Raw genomic sequence first — 25,157 nt, 5'->3', positions numbered from 1 at the left:
AACATATTTTGCCCTTAGAGCTCACTCGGACTCAGACTCACCAAAATATTACTTGTCCGGACTCACTCAGCCTCAGCCTCACGGCTCGATCTGAGCCTGAGTGAGACTGAGGGAGTCGACTGATGAGTGAGTTTGCCGACCTATAGTTGTGTCCCACTAACACTTTGTCTCCCGAAAACTTGAAAGAAGTGATTCACCGATCTATGAGAACTCTACAAGTACACCACTAGTTGCCGCCTCCGTTATCGAGAAGATAAGCCGCTGGGCGTACCACGTACAGCGCGCAGTTTATAAGGCGTTGTCGTGCTCCTCAAGTCGAGGTGAGCAAGCCCAATATAACACTCAGAATGACCCCTTTTATTGAATGCTCACTTAACAGCGTGGCGGTATATTTATTGCATTTTCTTAAAATGTATCAAGTTACCCCTCAATAATAATCCTTTTGTAAATCTGTACACCTTCGTGTATTGATAATAAAACAGCACCCGACATGATAGCTTAATGGCTATCGCGTTGAACTTCAGAGCGCAAGGTATTGGGTTCGCTGACCATCGCGGCGGCCATATTTGGGAAATGTGACAATGCGCTGTGCCTGGCATCTCTAGCTTGCCAAACTGTTCGGTGTCCTCCGTTCATTAATGAGATCGTTTCGCCACAGAAAATTATGCGGATGCACAATATTTTCGATAATAGCGTTATTAGTTGTGTTAATAACAAATACCTTAACTAAATAGCACCTCGTAGTAACTAGTAAAAAATATCATGCCTTTGAGAAAAATTTTACCTCTGTTGCGAAGCGGGAAATAGAGCGGGTTAACGTTCAGTTGTGAAAGAGCTTGTATAATTCTCTGCATCTGAACTTGAGGAATAATGTATGATCATATTATGTGTGTGTGGGCAGTGGTGCTTTCATCTTGAATGCTCAGACTGTTCCTGCTCGGCGTGCTCTTAGGAGCCCGTTCCTGCGTTGAGCGTCGGCGTGCCTCGTCCCTTGTTGTCCCTCGCCGTAACCGAGCGAACGAGCACAACGAGAGACGAAAGGGTGAGGAGGAAAGCACACTGCGGCAGGAGCGTACAAGACAACACCATAGTACTAGTCATGTGATTATATGCGTGACGCGAACTGTGTAGCGCTTTCTGGAAGCCACGCGATAACTGTGGAACCTAAGACGATTCATGTATAAAAAAGCCCACCCAACTGATCCACGGGCCAGCTTTTCACCAGTTCTTTCTGAACGATGAGCCTTGACCACGCATCGATCCACGCCGATGTTAGTAATCGGGGAACTTTAATGTAGATGCAAATACAAGCAAGAACTCCCTACCCGTTATGTGCGAGAAAGCCCCGTTCCTCTCCCTCTTGACTCCTCCCACTCACTTCAGAATGCGCTTGAATCGGCGTCGTACTTGAGAGCCAGGTATTGGTGTTGCACGTCGAACTTATTTCTCTGGCCCATTTCTCTGACCATAAAGCCTGCTCCTTGAATATCAAGGACTTAGAGAGGAGCGTTTCTTGGAAAAAATGTATGCATGGAAAATAAAGAGTTCTCTGCAACTGTGCTCACGTACATGTCCCTCTAAAATTAAATAGCTCAATATGTGGCAAAATGAAAACACACCTACTGGTGCGCTCAGGTTTTACATTAGGGAATATCGCAATCGCCGCTAATTCTTTTGTGTGGCCATTCTTCTTCATTTATTTTTCGGCAGCTTTCCCATGCCCTCAAGTGGCTTTTGCTTTTTTTATTGTTGTATTAAGGGAGTACTCGGGCGAAAATTTCAATGGCTACATAACTTGTGGGATATGTTTGTGGTGACCCACGCGCATAATCTACGAAACATCAACGGCAAATATAGCCTAGCATGTATTAAAAATCCCTTTTAATGCGTATTCCGCGCCCCTCAGCGGAAAAACGGAGCACCTGGAGACACCGACATCAACTTGGTTTTGATGCAGGCAACTGACAACCGCCTACGTCACGAGCCTCTGTTCTCTGCCATGCTTCTGCGCGTGCTCTCTGCCGCAGTTGTGAACGCGGCACTTCAGCGCCGCGTTGCCGCGCGGGGCGCATCAGCGGCTTGTGGGGTCACGTGGTCCAGGTGTTTTTTAAAAAAAGCCTACCTGGTCACGCCTCTCTGGTTGCTCCTTGAAACCGAAACTTTGGCTGGGCGCTATAAAAAACCGTCTCCAAATAATTAACCGTCGCGCGTTCGAAGAAACGAAGTTACCGGCAGTGGTAAGTTACTGATACTTATTACGATAGGAAAAACAGTGTTTGCATCAGTACTCCTTTAAAAGGGCGACCAAATCGTCTAACCCCTACACAAACTTTTTTTTTAGTGCAGTGTGATTTGTTGAGAATGCATGGGAAGCACAGAGAGAAGTCAAGAATGCTCAAGTACTAGGTTAACATGCTTACATAAGTCACGATTGCTTTTTCTAGCATAAACTACTCTCAGTTGCTTCTCAAGAAAATTGAACCCATTAATAAGACAAGAATAAACACATTGCTCCTGACAATGAAAATAAAAGAAAGAAAAGAACTGTTTCATTTATTATCTCGTCCAAATTTTAGAAGCCAGGGTCGTGTCGACAGCGTTCGTTGTGGCTGCCACGTCTTCATCCAGCGGCTCGTCTTTTTCGGCCGGATATCCGCCCAGGAAGCCCAGCAAGTTCCTGAAGAGGGACTTCCTGCTCGCCAGGCCGATGAAGAAGTGCAGGTGAGTGTAGAAAGGGTCGTCGATGTACTCCTCCCTCTTGACCCTAGCGCCGAGATCGGCTCGCAGCTCGTCTACTTCTCGCGGTGTCACGAACTGGTCGCCCTTGCTCCAGAAGATTCCCACGTCCGTCGTCACGCGCGACAAGTTGTACAAGGGCGGCTTCCGCTAGTGGCCAAGATGGTTCGAATGAGGTATGTGCAGTAAAGTGCATTTCTTTTTTTTTAGGGGAATTCAAGTTTATTTAGTTTTGTTTCAATGTACTTTTCGTTTCAGTATGGAAGAAACCAAGGGCAACAAATGTTTCGCATGTTCTAGATCTCCTATAACATAGTAATAAGATCATTTATTTATTTATTTATTTATTTATTTATTTATTTATTTATTTATTTATTTATTTATTTATTTATTTTATATATTTGAACACTGCCTATCCCAAGAAGCGATTGTTGCAGGGAGGGCAAACATGTATAATACAGGAATAAAGAAACGGAGAGTAAAGGCAAAGTATGCTAAATATGAAAATAAGTTTTGGCATAAGAACAACATTTAGAGAGTCGTAACAAGTAGTACTCATGCACTCACAATAAGGACTGCTCCGTTTCTACACCAGAGGCGAGGCGGGTAACAGTATAAGCACGAATTTACGCGATCAACTGTGAAGGCACCAAGGGTTGCGGAAAGGATAGGTGAATGCGTACGCCTGCACATCTTGCGACGTGACTGAAACACCGTAATGAGAAAGGCCGTAATTGCCTGCTGAGATCATAGCGCTGAAATGTAACACTGCAGCTGCACACGCGCTTGTAAACTACTGTATTTCACCGGGAGCCATTGCCATGTATAGTAACGCAAGAGGGCTGAACGTAACACGAAAGCCATCATTTCATCACACTGACAGTTTTTCATAGGGTGCCAACAATGCGGCAGCCAGTGTAACACTTTTCATATTTTCACTGCCATAGTTTTACAACGATGACACGAGAATGAAAACATAAGCGACAGTGCAACAAACGCTGGCATATGCTGTATTGAGGCAAATTGAACAAAGGAAGTAAAAGCGCGTTAGGTGTTTTACACGGTATGTATCGGATAATTCGTATTTGTTTACTGGGATGTGCCTAGCAGGACAACTTTAATAGTACCCGAGTAACGGCTTAGACTCTGTTGGTTGCCGCTAAAAGGCACATTAGACCACTCTAGTTGACGTGCAGGTGAATTCCAAGACCATAGCGAGTGATCGATGGTCACGCAGTAGGCTACCGCTTTTTTTCTTCCTTTCAAGAACACTCGCTCAGAGATATTCGCCTTTCGGTTCAAGTCGTAGGTGCAATTTCGTCGTGCTTTTATCTGTGCTGCCGAAGGTCTAGCGATTTTCAATACATAACTGAAGTTTCAAGCGCGAACTGGGACAAGCAGGGGCTAAGGGACGACACCTGCGCTCTATCAACTGAAAGCTTCATTGAGCGAAAACGAGCATATATAGCCTACCAGGGCACCTGACCCACCGAACATGCACACTGTTCCTAGTGAAAACACAGGCCAACACCACACCGTATCTTTCCAGAAACCCCTTTACCTTAAGCAGTGGCACTTCTTTGCTGGAAATAGTTAATGATCGTGACTGATACAGGTATGGAAAGCCTAAGCAAGTTCGCGCGTGGTGCGATCCCGGTGAGATTTTCAATAATTATTGAACAGTGTTTGCATCATGCTTGTGTTTTGAATAGATTAAAAATGTCGTTCTCTTGTTACTTACGTCTTAATTACGTTGAATAGCTAATCATTTAAACAGCTATCTTTGCTCACCTGTCCATACAGTTGCTGGTTCTTCGATGCCCCATAGTCAAACTTCTGAGGCCGTTTAGATCCGACAAGCTGTAACAAATAGACAAAAATGAATAAAAAGGCACCTGTGAAATAGAAGAAAGCACTCATTGATATGCATCGATGCACTCATAGCTCGCAAATATGCGTAATTTAGACCAGCGCAATGCGGGTTTAATCGGAGTAGCCTAATAAAAGCGCGTTTACGCTACGACGACAATCGGCCGATTTCTGTCTGCCTACTGTCGGCGGCAGCGTGTGTTGTACTGTCGGCACCATGGTCGGCATTTATACTCCGCCGACGCCGACAGTCTGCCGACTGCATGTCTGATTCGCCGTCGGCAGCTTGTCGTGCTGTCGGGCAGGCGTCGGTCGATTCTCAAGTCGCACAGGAGACGAGGGCGGCGACACCGACCGGACTAGCTTTTCTTTGCACGGAGGAGTGGCGCCTATGCACCAACTTGGTCTAAGAAGAGAAAAAAAAAGCGTGCTTTGACTCTTTTTGCGAGTTTGTGGGAGCAAGGTTCAATACATTGACTTAGAAGCAAAACAGTAAGATGGCTCACAGGTAATGACAAGTTTTACCAACACACTCAGTGCGAGTGCCACTCTCAGACTCCTAAATATTCCATTATGGTCGCTTTATTTCCTTTTAGTCCCGTAAACGCTGTATAGACGAAGTGAACCGGAAGCTCACCAGCCTCGATGCGAGCGAGTGGTCATGTGACTTTTTTGTAAGATTTCGAGTCGACGCCAGCTTTTCGCTCAAGGTAATGTTCGCATGAGTCGTATAACGCTCTCGCTTTGATAATAACAGAGTCTTCATTATATACGGATTAACATACATTATCATACATCTTACTGAACTTTTTTTTCATACCTAATGCATTAGAATTGAAGCTAATGCATCGGGAATGAAAAATTCCAATTGAACAATTGGAATCAAGTCCCAAACATCTGTATAAAAATCAACGATATCCATGCACGCAATGTCTTCACGCAAACAGACTGTACGTTGTATGTCTGACTCTAAAAACTACCGTAAAATTCCGAGAGACGCGCCACACCCCTATTTTTGGCACGATTTTCTAGCTCTTCAACAGCGAAAGATAACCAACCCCTGTCCCTTTCGGCGATAACCTCCTTCAAGCGGCCCTGTATATCAACCAACCTCGACGGACCAGAACACGGAGAGCTTCCGAGCGCCTTTCCCTGTGGTCCCCCTCCTGCTGCCCAGCCAATCACGTCGAACACCGTGCGTGAGGAGGTTTTCGACCTTTTGTTCGTCAGTGAGAGCGACTGCTCGTTCCACAGTTTGGAGGACGAGTGAATTCAGTGCTAATAAACGCGTGTTACTCATTTCGCTTCTATACATTTTTTAAGTTTCTTGCCCAGCGAGAGTTAGCCTACCTGACATTTCCACTTGATTTTCTCCCGATGTTCTCTAAATTTTTGGCTATCTCTCGCGACTTAACGGCATATATATATATAATTTTAAAAGTGTGCCCTTCTGGGAGCACGTCCCGTCTCGCTTAAATTTTCTACGTATCAAGCATGCTACTTCACGGGAAGAATAACTCCGCTGCATAATTATGGTCGAAAACATTTTTTTTCATGTGTCACTCACTTGCCCAAAGTGTATGATGTTTTTCGTTGACGTCCCTGCCGGAATGTGACATAGGTAGGTTGTCGTCCGCGTCTGGAACAATGGGTAAAAGGAACACAAACAAACGTGGAGAAGCGCAAGCGAAATCTGTAGGAAAATTATCAATGAGAATATTCTCAAGAAAGTACCCGTTGAAAATGTTAAAATAAGGTTGTTCTGCTATCTTACACACAGCCTGGCATTTTCGTATACGGCACATTATTCTCTGAAATCTCTCGCTAAAAAAAAGATGAAAATAACCAGCGAAACACAACAACGTTTGGCTAGCTAGTCTTCGCGGCACTTTTAGTACTTTTGCGGCGTTCTTTCAGGCTAGGTAAAAGCTTTCGTGTGTCACGAACGTACCAACAGTAAGTTGTATGATGGGTTTTTTCACGATGGGCTACAATTTCCTCATTGACGCCTTTGTTTGAATCGTACTTGAATTGGTAAGTAATAAATGTTACCTTATTACGTAATTAGGATAATCACAGAATGGTCTCTGTTGCGTTAAGCGATGACCAGCAGTGCCACTTTAGTTCTGCCCAGCTACGTGGCAGTCGTGTAGTTACAAACACTGGCACAAGCTACAGCTCCTGAATCAATCATTCGGCTTAAAGGAGTAGCACTTCATATGGTGTGCTTTGCCCGACGTCAGAGGGCTTATGAGAAATTGTTACTGCATCTGAAGGGCGATCGTCATCAAGTTAGTTGAGAAATGTCACGGCGGTGTAATTCAGTGGCATCCAGACCATCACTTCGTTGAGGAGTCGGTGCAGTCCGGCCACAGAGGAAGCAGAGTTGTTCCGATCCCTCTGACAGAAACCGACACTGGAAGAAACCGTTATTTTTTCGCTCTCGTCTGCCACTTCTCCAGATTGTCGTCCGACATAAAGTTAATCCGTATTTAAGGTACCAGCTACCATCAAAATTTTTTTTGTCTTCCGCGGTGGTCTGGTGGATATGGTCGAGTGCTGACCCGAAGGTCAATCCTGGCCGCGATTGCCCCATTTCGACGGAGGCAAAATAGTAGAGGCCCGTGTGCTTAGATTTAGGTGCACGTTAAACAAGTCTAGGTAATCGAACTTTCCGCAGCCCTCAACTAGGGCGTCTCTTATAGTCATATCGTGATTTTGGAATGTAAGCGCACCACCCCTCCTCAATGATTACAATACCCATCGTAGATCAGCGACTCCAACGCAGCGTCGTGATGCCAACTGTGGGTCCTTGTTTGCATCCACGAACGCGCACTAGTTCCGCATCGCAATGGCTGGCACATATAAGCGCGAATCTTGTAAGATTGAGGACATTACTCAACAGGTCTAATGCATTTGTTATCGTTATGAAGTCATGTGCCACCTTCTCCAAACAGCATTCAACCGTTTTGACTTTAGAAGATTTTCAGAATCCAAGGTTTTTTGACATGGTTCTACCGCTCCATAAGCGTAGCCAGAGAGGAAGGGGGTGCGGCTGGGAGTCCAACTCTCCTCCTCCGACCCGTAACTTTTGCTATTCTTTGCATATATACGCACGTTCACATACGAGAGAAGAGACGCATATACATACTGGGGGAAGCCAAACCCTTACCGAAAAAAATGTCCTTGCTATTTTATTTTCTCCTCCCTGCTGCTCCATTTACCAACCGGAAAATCTCACTTTCACTGATGTTCTTAAGAGCTTCAACAGCTTCATGGCAATTCAGTTTTGCTGTTTTGAGTGCCGAAACCATGATGTGATTAAAATGCCCGCTGATACGGGGAATCCACATTAATTTTTACCTTTCGGTTTCGTTTACATGCGCCTAAATTTTCATCAAAATGCCTCTGCCGTGGCAGGGAACTAAAGCTTCGTCCTCTAGCTTAACAGCGCAACACCTTAATCTTAGTTAAGCAACCACAGCGGGCCTCGGGGCTTCGTGTCGTCAACACCACGCGTAATATGGCACACACTTCGCGATATTTTAAGCGCACGGCTTACCAGGTTGATGTATCTGCTTCCGACGTTGTTGAGTCTGTCGCCGAGAAAAGTGCAGACACGCTTCGCCACCCCGCCACACAGAAGTCTCACGAGGCCCATGAGCTGGAAGTCCTTCGGGAGCATCTCGTAGCCACCCATCGCCTGAGCGAGGCGCTGCGAGAAGGGGAAATTAAGTGTGACCAGGACAGTAGGCCATATAAGTTGCCCAGAGCAGCGCATTAGGCCTGTTTGTACCAACGTTACTAGAAGAAACTCAATTTCAAAGCTCCGTATCTCCGCCAGCAGAGGAGGGTGGTCCGAATGGCGGTCGCGAGAACTAGCGGCGCTGCAGTTCCGTCTTGCGCCACTATCGGCGCGTCGTCTGCTGCCACGGCATAACGCTGCAATCCGCCGCGCAGTTGCTCGCGGCAACAGCGCGGCAACTTTCTTATTGTACTAGTTAGGTGGATACTTAGGTGGATATGCATAAGGTCGTCTGTATGCATTGGCCCGAGGGCGTTGTTCATTGATTGGCTAAGAATCGATGTTGGGTCTATATTGCCACGCCCACTTCTTGTTTTATTTTGATGTATTCGGGTTTGATCAGCAAGCACGGTTATCAACGCTCGACGCTGTCCGCGAAGCAGTGTTCGACAAGCTTCGCGATTGTAGTAGATCGTTTTGGTAAGATCGCGCGCTGCACGCGAATGTTCCAGCTTTGTCGAGAGATAACGCCGCCACCAGCGATATCGCTGGAAAGTTCGATAGCCCCTGTAAAAAAGCCGACGCACAAAGCTGTGCTTGACCGCTTGTCAGTTGGTCGACGCTCTGTTCGCCGCTATCAGTGTATTGCTGTAGTTTGACTTTCAGTTTCCCGGCCACAAGTTCGGCCAAATAAAGAGTTTCATCTCGGACCTGCTGACTTCTGCCTTCGTCCACGTCACGACCCTGTGACAATATTTGAGCTGTCTACATTGCGCTTAACTTCCAAGCATAGAAGTTTCTAAGCGAATGAGGGTTTTCAGCGTAATTTTTATAACCACCACCACAATTTTAGCCGCTACCGTCTTATCTAGGCCAAGAACAACCGAACACGTTTGTAAAAACCTTTATAGTGTACAAAGAAGCGTACTTACTCTAGATACAAAGACGTTCTATAAAAACAGTAATCATGTTTCTACAATTTATTGAAAAAAACTTTCTCGAAAAACATCACCAATGCTTTGCAATGTTCACAAGACACGTTTTCGCGACGGTTAAAGGGATACTGACCCAAAATCGGAAACTTTTACGAGAACTCGGTAAATGAAATCTCAGTGTGCGATTACATCGAATCGATGTCGTCTCTGAGCAATTTTTTCAGCGGATAGTTGTATTTTCGGTGTCTCATCTTTCTACGTCGCATCCTTCTACGGTGCCTTAAACAATTCCAACAGAGCGGCCGTGATGTGAGCACCGAGCAGTTATTCGCGCGTACTCTGTCGCTAGAAGAGTCGTCAGTATTCAACTTCAGTTTTTCAACTTCACCGAACACTGTACGACAGCCGTTTGCGTTTCGTGCTGTAGCCGTTCACTACGCAGTTAAACTGCTCGTCAACTACAATTATCTTTTTCACAAGTAAGTCTCCGTTCCCGAAGCAAAGTGTGGGATTGGGCTAGTTGGTATGCCATTAATAAACTGCTCAGCGCAAAAAATTTGACACGGTACACATAGAAAAGACGAGGACCAGCGCTGGTCATCGTCTTTTCTATGTGTACCGTGTCAACTATTTGCGCTGAGCAGCCCGTTCCCGAGCCGGCGAGTGTAAAATATTCCGCACATCTTGTTCAATACCTCGTCGTAAAATCTTTCGAAAATCTACTACTTTGAAGGCATAGCGACAGCTGACAACTGATCGAATGTCAGCGTGATGCAACTCTCAGTCTCGGTATAGTGTATATAGGTAATCGCCTGCCTTTCGTTTTGCTGTTCTATTTCTGGCAGCTCCTCCAAATTGGGCACCGGGCTTTCGCGGGACGCCGTGCGTTTTGGGGGGGATTTGCGCCTAACCCCAAACATTTGGCTTTGAAATGTGGGGTGGAAGTGCTAGGAACAAGCGCGGCACGGCACCTGGCGCGAGTTCCCACTTTCCACGTGGGATCAAAACTTCTTGTCCCGCAACGACACGACGATAGTGCTTTACAATGTCGTCACTCTCAAAATGAACGACACAGACCTTGCATTTCGCAGTAACCTTCCTATCTTTGCGATGCAAAGCTTGAATGGCGTAGGGTCTTTTGCAGGTCCGAAGAAGTGTCGTGAAGCGGAGTCGTCGTTGCGGTAGCCGCTCTTGCAGCCCGGCGCAAAGCAAGTCGGCATACAGCACCGTGAATCTGTTCGCCCTCATTACGCTTCGTACATCATGCACGTGTCTTCGTACAAGACGCTAAGCCTGGTCAAGAACAGTCGCAAAAATGACGAGCTAAGAAAGCGCAGACGACGATGTAACCCACGTGCGCTCGTACATCGGCGGCGCCGATCACAACAAGCGCCAGCCGCGGGAGCTAGACGTGACTGCAGCGCCACTAGTTCTCACGACCGCCACGCGGACCCCCTCTCCCGCGGAGCTTTTAAACTGAGTTTGTTCTAGTAACGTTGGTTTGTACATCATGTCGAACGATGATGAATAGTGCAAGAGAGTAACAATAATCATTTGGCGATCTTTCTGTCTTGGTTGCTTCTTACGCTCTTGCGCTATTCATTATCTTTCATATAAGTTGCGTTCCTTGCAATGGCAGAGGCGTCAGCAACGGGACGGCATTGGTGCACCTCAATGCATTCATTCCGGTTTGACTTCTGCTTCCCTCCCACCCATCTTCCCTCGTCGACAGACACGTCGGCTGGGTTGCAACTAGAGGCGTGCGCCGCCGCGCCGCACCGCCGCCGCCGCCTGTTTTTGGTCACGCCGCTCGCGCCGCCGCCGAAGTTCCAAGAGAGACCACGCCGCCGCCGCCGCCGCCGCCGCGCAATAATTGCGGCGCGCCGCCGTTACTGTTTTAATTCGAATGGGAAATCTCGAAACAAAATACAGCACTTCGCCGCAGGAGCTCTTCTGGATGTGTCCGTGTAGTGAACTGTCCATTACAACGGCCGCTGAATAGCGGGAGCTCGGCGAGAAGCGCGGCCCCTGCTTCCGGTTCTTCTTGTGCAGCGCCATCATGACATCACGAAGCTTTCAAACATTCTCGACACAAATGATAGGAACGGAATGCGCTTCAACGCAACGAACGCAGCCCTCAGAAATCCGATTCTCGGTGCGCATATCTTTTGATCGTGTTAGCCATCGGTTTAGGTTTAATGCGGCCGCTCGTCTAACGCAGCGGTAAGGTCGGTATGCATTCCCTGCATCGTTCTCAAACATCTGCGACACATTCATATGCAAACTCAGACTTGAAAAGTTCCTGTTTCTGTGCATTTCGTCCACTCTCTTTTTACGCTAGGAATGTGCTGGCAGGTTCGGTGCGGCGACCTGGTCAAGCGCGAGGTGACATCACGACTCACCGCTTTTTCGAATCACTGAATGCGCTCTGCCGAAGTGGACTGGCGACATCTCGTTTGGATGAAAGCATCGAGAATAGCTCCCCAGAAGTTGTAGTATCTTTTTCTTTTCCAGAAATATCACGATTATTGCCTGCCCTTAACGCTGCCGCGTCCTCCGGCCTTAAAGGGCGACGACCCAACTCGCTGGTTAGCATATTCTTGAAGTCTTGGACCTAGTACAGTGTGCATAAATAAACAAAATAGATAAGTAATATATATAGATATATATATATATATACCTCCGGCGGCGGTGCATGAACGGCGCGGGGTTCATCGGACCGGCGGGGGGGGGGGGGGAGGCGAAGCAGTGAATGCGATAAGTACACGCCGTAATGATACATGAACTAGGACTAGCAGCTCTTTTTGCTCCGATCTCACTTATTTTTACAAAACGCTGGTGTATGGCAATACGGCCGCTCCCGGGAGAGAAGCGGTTTTCGGTCAGTTTGTCGTATCAGTGTTCCGAGCGCCAGGGGCGTAGCCAGAAATTTTTTTTTTTGGGGGGGGGGGGTTCAACCATACTTTATGTATGTTCGTGCGTGCGTTTGTATGTGTGCGTGCCTATATACGCAAGCAAAACTGAAAAATTTCGGGGGGGGAGGGTTGAACCCCCCCAACCCCCCCTTGGCTACGCCCCTGCCGAGCGCGAAGCAGCGCTCACAACGCTCACAGCACGTAGAAGGTGTACGAGCCGTTCGCTGGGGGATGTCTGCCGAAATGGCGCGCGTGCCAGCGCTCTCGACCGCGCCCTTATAGTCAAAGTTCACAGTTGCTGCTCGAGTTACGCAGTCCCTCTCCCCAGTTCTTGCTCCTTCGCCTAGCAATTGACGGGCGGGGCGTTTGCTTCTGCTTGAGGAGCAATGGACGGCATACCTCGCACGTGGGTTGATGTTATTCCGTGTGACGGAGATGGCCAGTTTGTTTCATCTCTGCTGTAACCATGTTCCTTGCCAACGCTCGCGAGCTTTTACTCGCGGGTAGAACATACAATGCGCGGAGCGATGTTATCGATTTTGAGTTTATACGGAACATGACGGCGACGGTGAAAACCTGTCCTGAGTGTCCATACAATTGCTAACACAACAAAATGTACAAAAAAAAACCGTCGAAGCGGGCTCGCCTTTTTCCTGGAAAGCTGCATCGTCTCCGCAGTAAAGAGTGCGTCCGTGGGAAGAATCATATAATCCGGCGCCTTTTCCATTGGTTTCGTTCTCGCCTTCAACACCCTTCTCACAGGGGACATCTCCTCGCCACTTATTTCTCCATAAAGCACGCGTACAATGTCAGCACTAAGCGTTGAACCTATCATGATTTCGCGCTTGTCAGCTATAGTCTGTTATCTCTGCATGCGCGGTCGCAAACGCACAAAATGGAGCGAAATAATTTAGTCGCGCACGATAGTCTTGCGAGAGAAGCAAGAGCGGGTGGGCGGCTGCGTAGCAATGCAGTAAGGGAGACAATTCACAGCTGTTATTTCTCGTATATGGACCAGTCGAGAGTTTGTACCCTGATGATGTCACGTGAATCACTGTTCTGGCATCACGAAGTGCACCAAAAGATAAGAAACGCCAAGAGAGAATAACGCGCTCGTTGTTTTTGTTTATTTGTTGTTGTATTTTCAAAGGCTGTTAGGGGCCCTTTATAAAAACAGTGTGTGCACACACGGACACAGGAGAGTAGTCAAGAGCAGGCCCGTAGCCAGGGAGGGCGCCCCCCCCCCTCCCCCGAAATTTTTATGATAGATGGCGGTTTACCGAAAATAAATAATAAAAAATAGGCGTTTCTCTCAAATAGTCAAGGCTTTCAGCAAGTGCCCCGCCCCCCCCTTCGAAAAAAATTCCTGGCTACGGGCCTGGTCAATACACCAGAAACGCCGCTAACAACTGAAAAATCACACAGTGGTAGAACCGACGGTAGACACAAATATTTATCTGCGCAGCCCCTCTACCGAGTAATTTCTTCGCGAGGAGAAACTCCGTCGGTAGTGCACAAAAACTATCATCATCGTGAGTTCAATAACTCGACCGGCACGCACTCTTTGCGCCCTCTTCTTCATCTTCTACTTCACTCCCAGAACACGTGCGACGATTTTTCCGGCGTTGGATGCAATTACTCCGATGGCCGAGAGAACGAGTGTACAGAGAGTGAAAGAGAGAGAGAGGGAAATAAAGGGAACAAAGACGTAATAGGTAGAAAGACATAGACAGAGAGAGAGAGAGATAGAAACAGGCACAGAAAAAAAGTGACAGCAACAAAGAGAAAGTAAGACAAAAAGAGAAATAAATAGATAAATAGAGAGAAACAAGGATAGGCGTCGAAAGAAACAGAGAGTGAGAAAGAGGTAGAAAAAAGAGGAAGTGAGAAATGCAGAGAGATATAAAGAAAGAAATAGAAAGTGTAGCGAAGGGATCGACCTTGGTAATGGGTCGTGCTCTCGAACACTTTCTAGTGGGTCGCTCTCTTCGAAAAGAGCCGAAGAGAGCGACCCACTAGAAGGTGTTCGAGAGCACGACCCATTACCAAGGTCGATCGATTTGCTGCAAAAGAAACAGAGCCAAAAGAAAAAGAGATATTAGCCGACATCATCAATCATATAGCCGTCTTTCGCAAAAAACTATCCATCGTTAGCCATAACAGCTAACGTTTAGCCAGCCTTAGCCGACATAATTCCGTGCTGACGTGGGCTATTATATATAGTACGCAAATCTAGTGACATGGCGAGACGCGCGGTCCGACAGTCCTGCCCTCGGAATTAATCCGTATTTTGAGCGTGAAATCGGGCATCAGCACCACCGCCTTTCCCCGACACAGAATGCTGAAAGACTACGCCACGGAAATCATCATCTTCGATATTTATGCTTACCAGCGGCGATTCCGCGTACGGACCAAATACTGCGAGCGGTGGCACCTCGATGTGAGCCAGCTTGTTGAAGGGTGCGAGTCCGGCGAACGCCTTCACCTGCGCGTGTCACATTGCACCCGCGATTTACCAAGGAGCATAGGCGTGCGGAGGGTTCTCTATTAGAAGTGGGAGGGGGGCATGTTTCACCGCAGCGCTCCCCCCCCCCCCCCACTCATTGGTCGAGTCCGCGAAGGAACATGAGCTCCGCAGTGGATGCAAATATTAAAATGAAGCTATCTCGAGCTCCTCACGAAGGCCGGCCAGTGGTCCCCGGCTTGCCGGGGTGAAGGTGAGAAGAAAACAGGTATTTCCATGTAACATCAGGGGTATCTGACCGCCATTATTGAGGAAAAACATGCTAGCCATAACGTGCGCATTAAAAAATGACGTGAAAGGTGCGACTGAGTAAAGGTATGATGATTTGATGGGGGGGGGGAGAGGAACGGGGCGCCCTCCCCCCCTCCCCCCCCCCCCCCTAGCGCACGCCTATGATCACTGTTTCTTACGCCACAGTTAGATTCGTTTGGGGTGAAAGGAAGCTTTAGGGACTGTTGTCCCTAAAGCTTCCTTTAAGTGCTCACTACTCCTACAAAAGGGCGAATTATGAACTGTAAGAATGTTGGAATATTGTAAACAGCGTCACTAACGCCAAAAAATACCTTAGCCGGCAGTTAGGCACACTTGCTTAAGTTGCACTAAGCGATATATTTTTAAGGATATAAATGTTAAACGACCGCGTTAAAACTACAATGTTCAAACCAGAAACTCCGCACAGCTTGTGCGGCGCTGTGCCAACTAACCGGCTGCGACAGATATTTACGTGTGGCGTATACATGTAAGTGAAACTATTAACTTTAGCCAATGCCATCCGGAGCAATGTATGGCGGTGGATGTATGGTGAGGCAATGGACCAAAATTTCAGCTGGGATCTCCAAGGTCAAATCAGCGTTCATGTTCAACCTCGCGTAGACCAGTGCCACCAAACGTAGCGTAAGCTAACCCGTTGTCGCATGTGCGTCACTTACCTTGTCGTTGTACTCGGGCCTCTCGGACATCATGGTGAAAAAGCTGAGTGTGCCTTGGGAGAGACCGATGTACAGGAGCCGCCTTTGTCCCGTGTTTCTGAGCACGTAGTCGATCTGAGCGGGAATATCGTAGAGCGCGTGCTCGTGGAACCTGCAACGTAGAAACCAAAACATTCAGCTAGTCTGCCTTTCAAGCGCGGTGCAATTTATCTGATCGCTCCATCTATACGACGAGAACAGATGCGTTTTCAGGCTTCTGTGGAGAGCTCCGCAGACGCCCAGGAAATAGCGACTTACTCGGTGACGCAGTGCGAGGTCTGCACACAGCGAGCGCGTTGTAGTAAAGTGGTTACGAATGATGCTTGGATAAGTCACTGTGTTATCCGTGTAGGGAGAAGCGTAGGTGGTCCATGCCCGGCGAGAGGATGGGCGTGGTCACAGCTGAACTGGGTGTGCATCGAGCGAAGCACGAAAGAAAAACTCTCGTTGCTGTGTTCAAAATATGGAATTTGCGCAAGGGAGGAAAGAATAGACGGAAGGACATGGAACTTAGCCCGTTCTCAGACGACGAGATAACGGAAAGGAGACACCAGAAATAAAAAAATAAAAGACCATAAAATAGTTATATGTCTTTTATGCAGTTGCCTGAGACGACTCAAAAGCGAAAGCCATCTTCTTTTTCTTTTTCTTCTCAATCTATTGCATTGATTCCCCCCTCCCCCCCAAAAGCTATCCGTACCCAACGCGGTTTTGCAGTGCCTCCGGGATCGGAGGCGTTGGAAGCTTTATGCACCTCGTGTGTTTTTTCAGAGCCTACGGGATCGGCGCACCTTTGAAAAAGTGACGATGTCATGTGATGAAGTCACCACATGACGTCCCGTTATGTGACGTCATGGCGGCATCACATAATGAGACTGACTCATAGTCTCGGTCAGTACCAACGATGGTCCGTACGGCCGTCAAGTTAAAAAATATACTCCTAACATGAAAAAAAATTCGGCAGATCCCACGTACCGTGGAAGTCGATAATATGCGAAGCATGTGGCGGGAAGGTGACTGTGGCGTAATTTTTTTTACTGAGCGAAACGTTACGAAATTATGCTAAAGATTTGTATAAATTTTATACGCACACACATATGCTGAAGAGCCGCATATATGTTATAAACCAGTTGTTTAAAGTTAGGTAACGCTGCCAACGGAAACGTGGGTATTACCAACACTAGAAGCGGTAAGCCGATATGTAGTGCTTATACTTGTGCGTTATCGTGGAGAAAGCACGCACGTTTCACCAACCGGTGTGCATGTGTAGAAGGGGTTCCTAACAGTTCTTAAACAAAGTCATCATCACCGTGATCAGTGAGCACTAGACGCTGGTCATGACTTGTTATCGGATCCGGTCGCGATCGCGGTGGCGAGGGGTCCATGTGTAGTGAAGTAGGAGTTATAGTACAGCTGTTAGAAATCGTGGATGCCTCGGTCATTTCGTCGACAAATTGTCTGTATATAGAGCCGGCGACATGTCGGAATCTGAAGTCACCCATCGCATTGGTGATGTTTAGGCCGTTGAGGCTGGTAGGCCTGGATAGGGCTACGCAGACCAACATCACTGGATGGCGCTTGTCATATTCGTAGGCTGCCTGGGCGTATGTGACCAACGTAGCCTAGTCTACAAAGCGGCTGTCAATCAATCTGTCATCATCCTCGGTCAGCATGAGGCCATCGCCCAGCCTCGTAAGAAATGCGTCGTTCTGGCGTCGTTCTGGCGGACTAAGTGCACTTTAAGCTGCGATGATGTGAATATCATACGTAACTTTCGTTAATGTATTCCTCCGGGGTCAAGCAATGCTTCAATATAGCTTGCTGAATCATAGGAATACCTGGCGTGGCTTTGTGGTAGAATACCTGATTGCCACGCAGAATGCTTGGGTTCGATTCCTGCTTGGATCCTGATTTTTCTTCTTTCTATTCGTCGGGTCAACGCTGCCGATGTCGGTTTTTCTTAACGCTCTCGCATTTTAATTACTTATGTCTGTTCTCGCCGTTCCTGGGTAGATATAAACTGTCAATCACCTGTGGCTCATACCCGTACACCACGGCCGGTGGCAAACGTGTCTGGAGGAAAGGGTTTGACGACGCACGCGACAGGATTTTCCCGTTATCCATGTCATGACCACACAGTCATATTCGTCAAGTCCTCTTTCCCTCCCATGCTAATTTTGGTCTACACAAAGTCAAAGAGGCGATCACGAGAGCACCCAGACGTAGGCGGCTAGATAGATAGATAGATAGATAGATAGATAGATAGATAGATAGATAGATAGATAGATAGATAGATAGATAGATAGATAGATAGAAACGCTCAAAGTGCCAGAGGTTCGCTAAGAAATGCTTCGCATTTAAAATACCATCCTAAACAAACAATCAAGTCGCACGTGCACTGCATCGGGTAGCTCAGCATTTTTGGGGTTCTCTGCGTGGTCCTTGTCTTTGTCCATGCACATTGACTTTGACTCGGTTTGCATGGGAGAAGGCTTGGCGTTCGACGACCTTTCTTTAAGAAAGGGGCTTTGATTTTTATACATGTAGGCGGCTGAACCGAATGTTACGTGCGGTCAAGTGTCTCTGGCAGACCACTCTCGCCTAAAAAATGATGTGTTGCCACCGCGGACTCTGTATCGGCAACCGTGTGGAGGCTACAGCACAAGCGATGCACTACCGTGGCCGTAATGTTGGTGGTTATGCTAAAGTTGAGGCTCCCTCACCATAGTTTCCGTCTTCGACATACGGTAACGGTGAAAGTGCTTCCGGAACACCTTGTAAGGACGTTGTGAACGACCGGGTGAAGGCGCAGGATACTGGGACGGCATATCGCGGTGGGTCGCCGGCGTGGAGGAGGTCTCTTCCTCCGCTCTCCTCATTGCACTATGTTCCCTATCGCTGTTTTACAGCGAAAGCTGTTATGAGATCACAACAACAGTGCCGTAGCTGTCCGCCGCCGCCGGCGTCCGTAACCGCTATCGCGCGAATTAAGAAAAAATGAAATAAGAAAAAATATCCCAAGTCGGATGGGATTTGAAGCCGGGCCCTCTGCGCTTCAGCCGAGTATTCTACCACAGAGCCACGCCAGTGTTTGGAACCCCTTCGCAAAAAGACCCTATAGAGGCATGACGTCGGGCAAGGAATGGCGTCAACATATGTAGTATAGCGTGGTAGAACAGTAAAATCTCTACCAGGCGCCACACAGTGCGAATTGGGCAACGAGTGCGTCGCTGAATGCGGCCAACCCGTTACACAGGGCTCAGCCATAATTCTTCATCATCATCATCCACTGCACAAACGCACGTAATGCCTTACAGATGTGCAGCAGGTACCACGCATCTCTGAAGAATGACGAATAATGGTAAAGTGGGTGCTTCCTTACTTCACAAAAATTATTATTTGTGGCGTAGTGAGTACCTTCCAACTGTGCTGGTATTAGTTGACCCAAGAGAGCTTACAACAAGCTCTAGAAAGCCGCTCTTCCAGCTGTCGCTGTAACTACATGTGCAGCGTGTTCGGCGCAAGACTGGCGATTTTGTTTTTTGTTTTTTTTTCATTCGCCGCTGCGGTCCGGGCTCGTGCACTTTTAAATGCGAAGCATTTCTTAGCGAACTTCTGCGACTTTGAGCGTACCTATCTATCTATCTATCTATCTATCTATCTATCTATCTATCTATCTATCTATCTATCTATCTATCTATCTATCTATCTATCTATCTATCTATCTATCTATCTATCTATCTATCTATCTATCTAGCCGCCCTACGACTTTGTGCTCTCCTGGCCGTTTCGTTAATCGGATGTATACCAAAATTGGTGTGTCATAACATGGCCTTATTACGAACATAAACGACAGGTCATATCATGAAAATCATGACACGCATGTCATGAACTGCATGATTTACATACCACGACCTTAGGCTCTTGCGGCCGTTGCGTTAATTTCATATACACCAAAATTGGTACGGCCTGACAAGAATTCATGACGAAGATAGTCACTGGTCCTAACATGCAAATCGTGACGCGCATGTCATGTGCAGCATGATTTACATGACATGGTCTCTGGGTGCTCGCGGCCGTTTAAATGAAGGGATATATACGGAAACTGGTATGCCGAGACATTTCTGTATGACGAACATAACTATAACTGGCATGTGGTAACATGAAAATCATGACATGCATGTCATATATGACATGATTTACATGCCACGCTCATGGCGCACTCGCGTTCATTTCACTAGATTGATATACACCAAAATTGGTATTGTGCTATGTGACTGTATGAAGAACATAAATAACAGGTCGTAGCATGAAAACCATGACATCCATGACATGTGTGTCTTGATTTACATGCCACGCTCATGGTGCATTTGCGGCCGTTTCGCTTGCATGATATACACCAAAATTGGTATTGCGCGACACGACCGTATGACGAACGTAAGTGAGAGGTGGTAACATGAAAATCATGACGTGCAAGTCATCTACAACCTTATTTACATGCCACGCTCGTGGTGCGCTAGCGGCCGTTTTGGTATACACCAAAATTGGTATTGCGCGAAGTGACTGTATGAAGAACATGAATAACAGTTGGTAAGATGAAAACCATGACATACATGTCATGTATGTCATGATTTACATGCCACGCTCATGATGCATTCGCGGCCGCTTCGCTAGCTTGATGTACACCAAAATTGGTATTGCGCGCAGCGACTGTATGACGAACGTAAATGAGACATGGTAACATGAAAATCATGACATGCATGACATGTACGACATGATTTATGTCATGGTCACGGCGCATTCGTGGCCTTTTCGCTTGCATGATATACAGCAAAATTGGTATTGCGCGACGCGGCTGCATGACGAACGTAAATGAGAGGTGGTAACATGGAAACATGACATGCAGGCCATGTACGACATGATTTGCAAGCCACACTCATGATACATTCGCGGCCGTTTTCCTAGCTTGATATACACCAAAATTGGTATTGCGCGACGCGATTGTATGACGAACATGAATAACAGGTGGTAACATGAAAACCGTGACGTGCTGTCATGTATGTCATGATTTACATGCCGCGCTCATAATGCATTCGCGGCCGTTTCGCTAGCTTGATATACACCAAAATCAGTATTGCGCGAAGCGACTGTATGACGAACGTAAATGAAAGGTGTTAACATGAAAATCATGACATGCATGTCATCTATGGCGCGCTTTACATGCTATACTCGTGGTGCACTCGCGGCCATTTCGCTCGTTTGATATACACCAAAATTGATATTGCGCGATGTGACTGTATGACGGACATAAAAGAGAGGTCTTAACATGCGAATCATGTTATGCATGTCATGTACGGTATGATTTACATGCCACTGTCATGGTGTGCTTCCGGCCGTTTTGTTAACTGGATATATACCAAAATTGGTATGGCACGACACGAGTGCGTGATGAACATAAGCGACAGGTCATGCATTGTATATACCAGTATATGCGTTTCATTGGCATGGTGTATACTAGATGTGCATGCATGCGTGCATGGCAAACATGCGATATATGGTGGACTAGATGCCATGGCATGAATGATTTCATTTGGCTCAAAGACAAACAAGGCGATGTATGCAGCTCTTTGCTGGCTGCTTCGCATTACATCGATTCCCACAGCGCGTGGGATCTGCCGAATTTTTTCGTAGTTTGTTCTGTCGGTTACACCGAGGCTGACACCGAAGCTCACGCATGAAAACTAAAAACAATCTAGCGGCCACCATCGTCGTTCTCAACCGCCTTTACATACGGCGCGCTTCGGTGCCAATCCTTCATGCCTCAGGGCTCATGCCGGGTTGACGCTCAACCCCGAAGCGAGTACCTCAGTGGTAATATAATAATAATTGTTGGGGTTCAACGTCCCAAAGCCACGATATGTTTATGAGGGACGCCGTAGTGGAGGGCTCCGGAATTTCGGCGAGCTGGGGTTCCTAATGTGCACCAAAATCTAAATACACGGGCTTCAAGCATTTTCGCCTGCATCGAAAATTCGGCCACCACCGCCGGGATTCAATCCCGCGACCTTCGGAACAGCAGTCGAACTGCCGAAGAAATGAGATTTAAGGAGATATCTTACGTGAAGTTCCAGAACCGTCTCGATCCTACGTCCAATGTCTGATGCCTTCTGCCGAACGTGTTTCCCCGTGTGTTGCCGAGCCAGACGTCGTAGCCATTGTCGGCGAGAACGAATCCTGCGGTCAAGGCAGATTTACCTTAACGATGTAAATGTTTCCCTATTTATTGAGTCACCGTCAGCTATCATTCGTTTCCTAAATGGTGATTCAACCTTTACTATTACAGAGCAAAGCTACACGTAGACGAAAGAAGACACAAACTGCCAGACAGCACTGACGTCTAGCAGAACATTTAAAAACACGCATGTACGATTTTTACAGTGAAATTGCAAACACAGACGAAGCGCTGTCACCTGATCACACGTACGTTAGCTCTGTTCGGTATCAAGGACGTAGGTTACGATATGGCTGTCTAACTCTATCAGTTATGGTGACTGACAGCACGCCTATATACATGTTTCTATATTTTGACACATCAGCGGCCTCAGCTATTTCTTTCAGTTGCGTTAGCCGCTTCTGCCTGCGACTGCGTACCCTTCAAAATTGAGCACCAACCGTACCACTTGCACTGTGTAGCCAAATGACGTTCTATGGCTCGACTTATTTTGTTGTTGTGCTAGTTTAACAGTATTTTCCACATGAAGCACACGGAATGTATCAGTATCTTTAATCACGTTGATATGCCGCATTCTTAAAGGCTCACTAATGGTTTTTACCATCTAGCGCAAGAATTCACGTTGATATAAGAAAAACAGGTTCCATTACCCTAGTATAACGTTCTTATCTGCACAAGAACTATTTTAATACAAAAGAAAATTAGCGTGTCTATGGTCTCGACTGAAGCAGCAAGATTTACTTGCTGCATGGTTCCGGAAGAGATTAATTGGTGGCGTTCATGGGCCCTTGGCTGATATTCATAGTGCACAAGAAGCACACTTAATAAACTTACTACATGTTACTTGATGCTTACGAGCTGGTTGCCAAGAGACACAGCGCGATATGATGTCAATTTAGCTAGCAATTTCTGCAAACAAATAGTTAAAGCGTACGGTAAGTTAAGACGAACTTGCCGAGCGATTGGTCAGGGAAATCAAGCACCAGGGACGCCGAATCAGCGAGAAGACCCGTCATGACGAACACGGGACCGCGTCCTCCGCACCAGCGGTCCTTGGAGGCGCTCACGTGAGCGCAGGAGCCCATCCTTCCGTGGGGTATTCGGTGCATCTGCAGAAGGTAGCCATCTTCTGTGGCTAGCTCGTGGGTCTCGAGGGGGTAACCCTTATCGCCGATGAGGGATTCCTAGCAACGGAAGTATGCGAAGACATACGTACATACATCAGTTTCTTCCTGTAGTTTTCGCTATGTAAGAGGCAACTTTTATAATCAAAAGAAAACTGGATATCAATCCTTTCCATGGAAGACAATCTTGAAGGAGAGCATAGGGTTGGTTGAATTGAAATGCTTGAATCACATTCTCCATATATGTCTACTGCGCTATCTGTATAAAAATGAGAAAAAAAGTAACATAAAAAGAGCACCACTGCGTACATTAACACAAGATGCAAGGCAGCAAGTAGTTTACCAGATGAAGAGCATCCTATTTACGGGCTAATTATTTGGCGCAGCTGCGATCTGTGAGAGACGGCTCGTCCCCTCGTTGTCTCTCACAGATTGCGAATATGTTTCAGCACAAGTGATTTGCCATACTCTTTGAGCATGTCCCTCGAGTTGCCTAATAATCTGCCCTCATCGAGCTACTCGGCTCTTGGCTAAGCCATTTGGTAGAGTGACCGCCCCGGAAATGCCATTGGTTGCAGGTTCGAACCTCGGGGCAGGACAAAATTTTCGGCCATTAGGAAGCTTTTGAGGGTGTACGGTGCGTTATGACGCAAGGGTCAGTGTTTGCCAAAGAGAGCCCTAGGATGCTTTTCTTGCTTAAAATCCGTACGGATTTCCTTATAGATTGGCGCTACGAACAGGTCGACGGCGATTTTCCCTTTAGTAAAGACGTTTGTTGTCTTCTTACCTTTGCACCAGAGCCACTCGATACCTATATATGTTACTAATACGATCTCGTTCTGATCAGTGACGTAGCCAGGGGGGGGGGGGGGGGCACACCGAGCCAGTGCCCCCCGGAAAAAAATTTTCCCATGGCATACAGAGCACAAAACGACACTCGACCCCACTTATCTGCGCAGACCCAATGTCGGATCAAGGAGGTGCCCCCCCTCCCCCCCCCCCCGAAAAAAAATTGCTGCCTACGCCACTGGTTCTGATGTTGAAAGCAAAGAAGTAAAACTAGTTATCGTGTTGGAAACTTTAATTACTCTACGTAACAAACAGAGTATAGACCGTTCGACAGCTGTAAGAAAATATCGATGGGTTATCACTCTACAGCTGTTATTGTAGACTTTCTAACACTTTCATGCTGAATATTTTGATCGTTAGCCTACGGGCTTATTTCGGAATCATCGCACAATTGTTCAGGGCAGCAGCAGCAAAATTATATCTCGCTTGCTAGTTCTTGAAACGAGAAAGCACTCCCAAGAACTGCGCCCTTCAGTTCTGTCCATGCGACATTACGTTAAACCACTTAAAGAGCCTGCCCTTTTGAATAACCCAGCTGTAACATTGCGTGTGCATTTACAAAGCTTTCGTTACATAAGAAGTGTTCCTTACTGACTGGCCATATTCGTTATCTTCTGCTTCATCGGCAAGATTCCCTGATGCTAATTCGCAAAAAAAAACTTGCATGCCACCGAGACTAAACGTTCGCTCTATTCGAAGTAGGCAGACACGTTTCGTATGAGAAGGGTATCACCCCACAATCGTAGAGCAAGACTCCAAAAAAAGGTGAACTCACGATTCCGGTGCAAACTCCGCCAGCTTTGCCAGTGTCCTGAACGAGTCTTGAAGTGAGGTTGAGGGCGAGACCAAAACTGCTCACCACGAATCGCGGCAGAAGCTTGGTGATGGACACCATGGCAACTCGGAAAGACAATCAACGGTGCTTCGGTCTATTATCGTAACTTGTGAGTTTTTTTTAGGTGTAAAACAGAAGGTCCGACAGTCAGCAGTGATGTACTCGCACCTGCCCTTCCAATAACGGTAGTTTACTGATAGTATGCTTATAATTTTGCAACCAAGCTCGCTCTCTGCTGACGAAGATGAGGAGATGCTAATATACTTGGCCAATATTCGTCGGCGGTCAAGCATTCGTTACTTCCGTTTAACCAAACAAAGCGGTGTCTTCAAGGCACATGGCCGCATGACGGTTTTCTCGAAGTCAGCGAGTTATAAGCGGGATGCTGATTCTTTTTTTTACGCTCTTAAAAAAGCGTACGCCAC

The 25,157-nt window shown here is 47.0% G+C and overlaps 1 protein-coding gene across 1 annotated transcript; it reads right to left on the bottom strand.

Annotated features, from left to right (window-relative positions):
- Nucleotides 1-2,529: 2,529 nt before the first annotated feature.
- LOC119397296 (gastric triacylglycerol lipase) lies at nucleotides 2,530-24,792 on the bottom strand. The gene is made up of 9 exons (XM_049416517.1): nucleotides 24,673-24,792; nucleotides 22,880-23,108; nucleotides 21,812-21,926; nucleotides 15,654-15,804; nucleotides 14,590-14,685; nucleotides 8,168-8,320; nucleotides 6,173-6,244; nucleotides 4,528-4,596; nucleotides 2,530-2,886 (listed from the first exon to the last, which is right to left on the bottom strand). Exons 1-9 carry the CDS (start codon nucleotides 24,790-24,792, stop codon nucleotides 2,557-2,559), a joined length of 1,335 nt encoding a protein of 444 aa, XP_049272474.1. The 3' UTR covers nucleotides 2,530-2,556.
- Between the last annotated feature and the right edge of the window lie 365 nt (nucleotides 24,793-25,157).

Source organism: Rhipicephalus sanguineus, chromosome 6 (genome assembly GCF_013339695.2).
Source record: "Rhipicephalus sanguineus isolate Rsan-2018 chromosome 6, BIME_Rsan_1.4, whole genome shotgun sequence".
Taxonomy (NCBI): domain Eukaryota; kingdom Metazoa; phylum Arthropoda; class Arachnida; order Ixodida; family Ixodidae; genus Rhipicephalus; species Rhipicephalus sanguineus.
The sequence above is the reverse complement of the archived record's forward strand: the minus strand, read 5'-3'. Positions and strand labels throughout refer to the sequence as shown.

Excerpts from the sequence above, each read along its gene's own strand:
- LOC119397296 (XM_049416517.1), bottom strand. The coding sequence starts at position 24,792 with ATGGTGTCCATCACCAAGCTTCTGCCGCGATTCGTGGTGAGCAGTTTT. Across the intron at positions 14,686-15,653 it reads GGCCCGAGTACAACGACAAG|GTGAAGGCGTTCGCCGGACT; the intron begins GTAAGTGACGCA and ends TGACACGCGCAG. Across the intron at positions 8,321-14,589 it reads CGTACGCGGAATCGCCGCTG|CGCCTCGCTCAGGCGATGGG; the intron begins GTAAGCATAAAT and ends CCCTTCTCGCAG.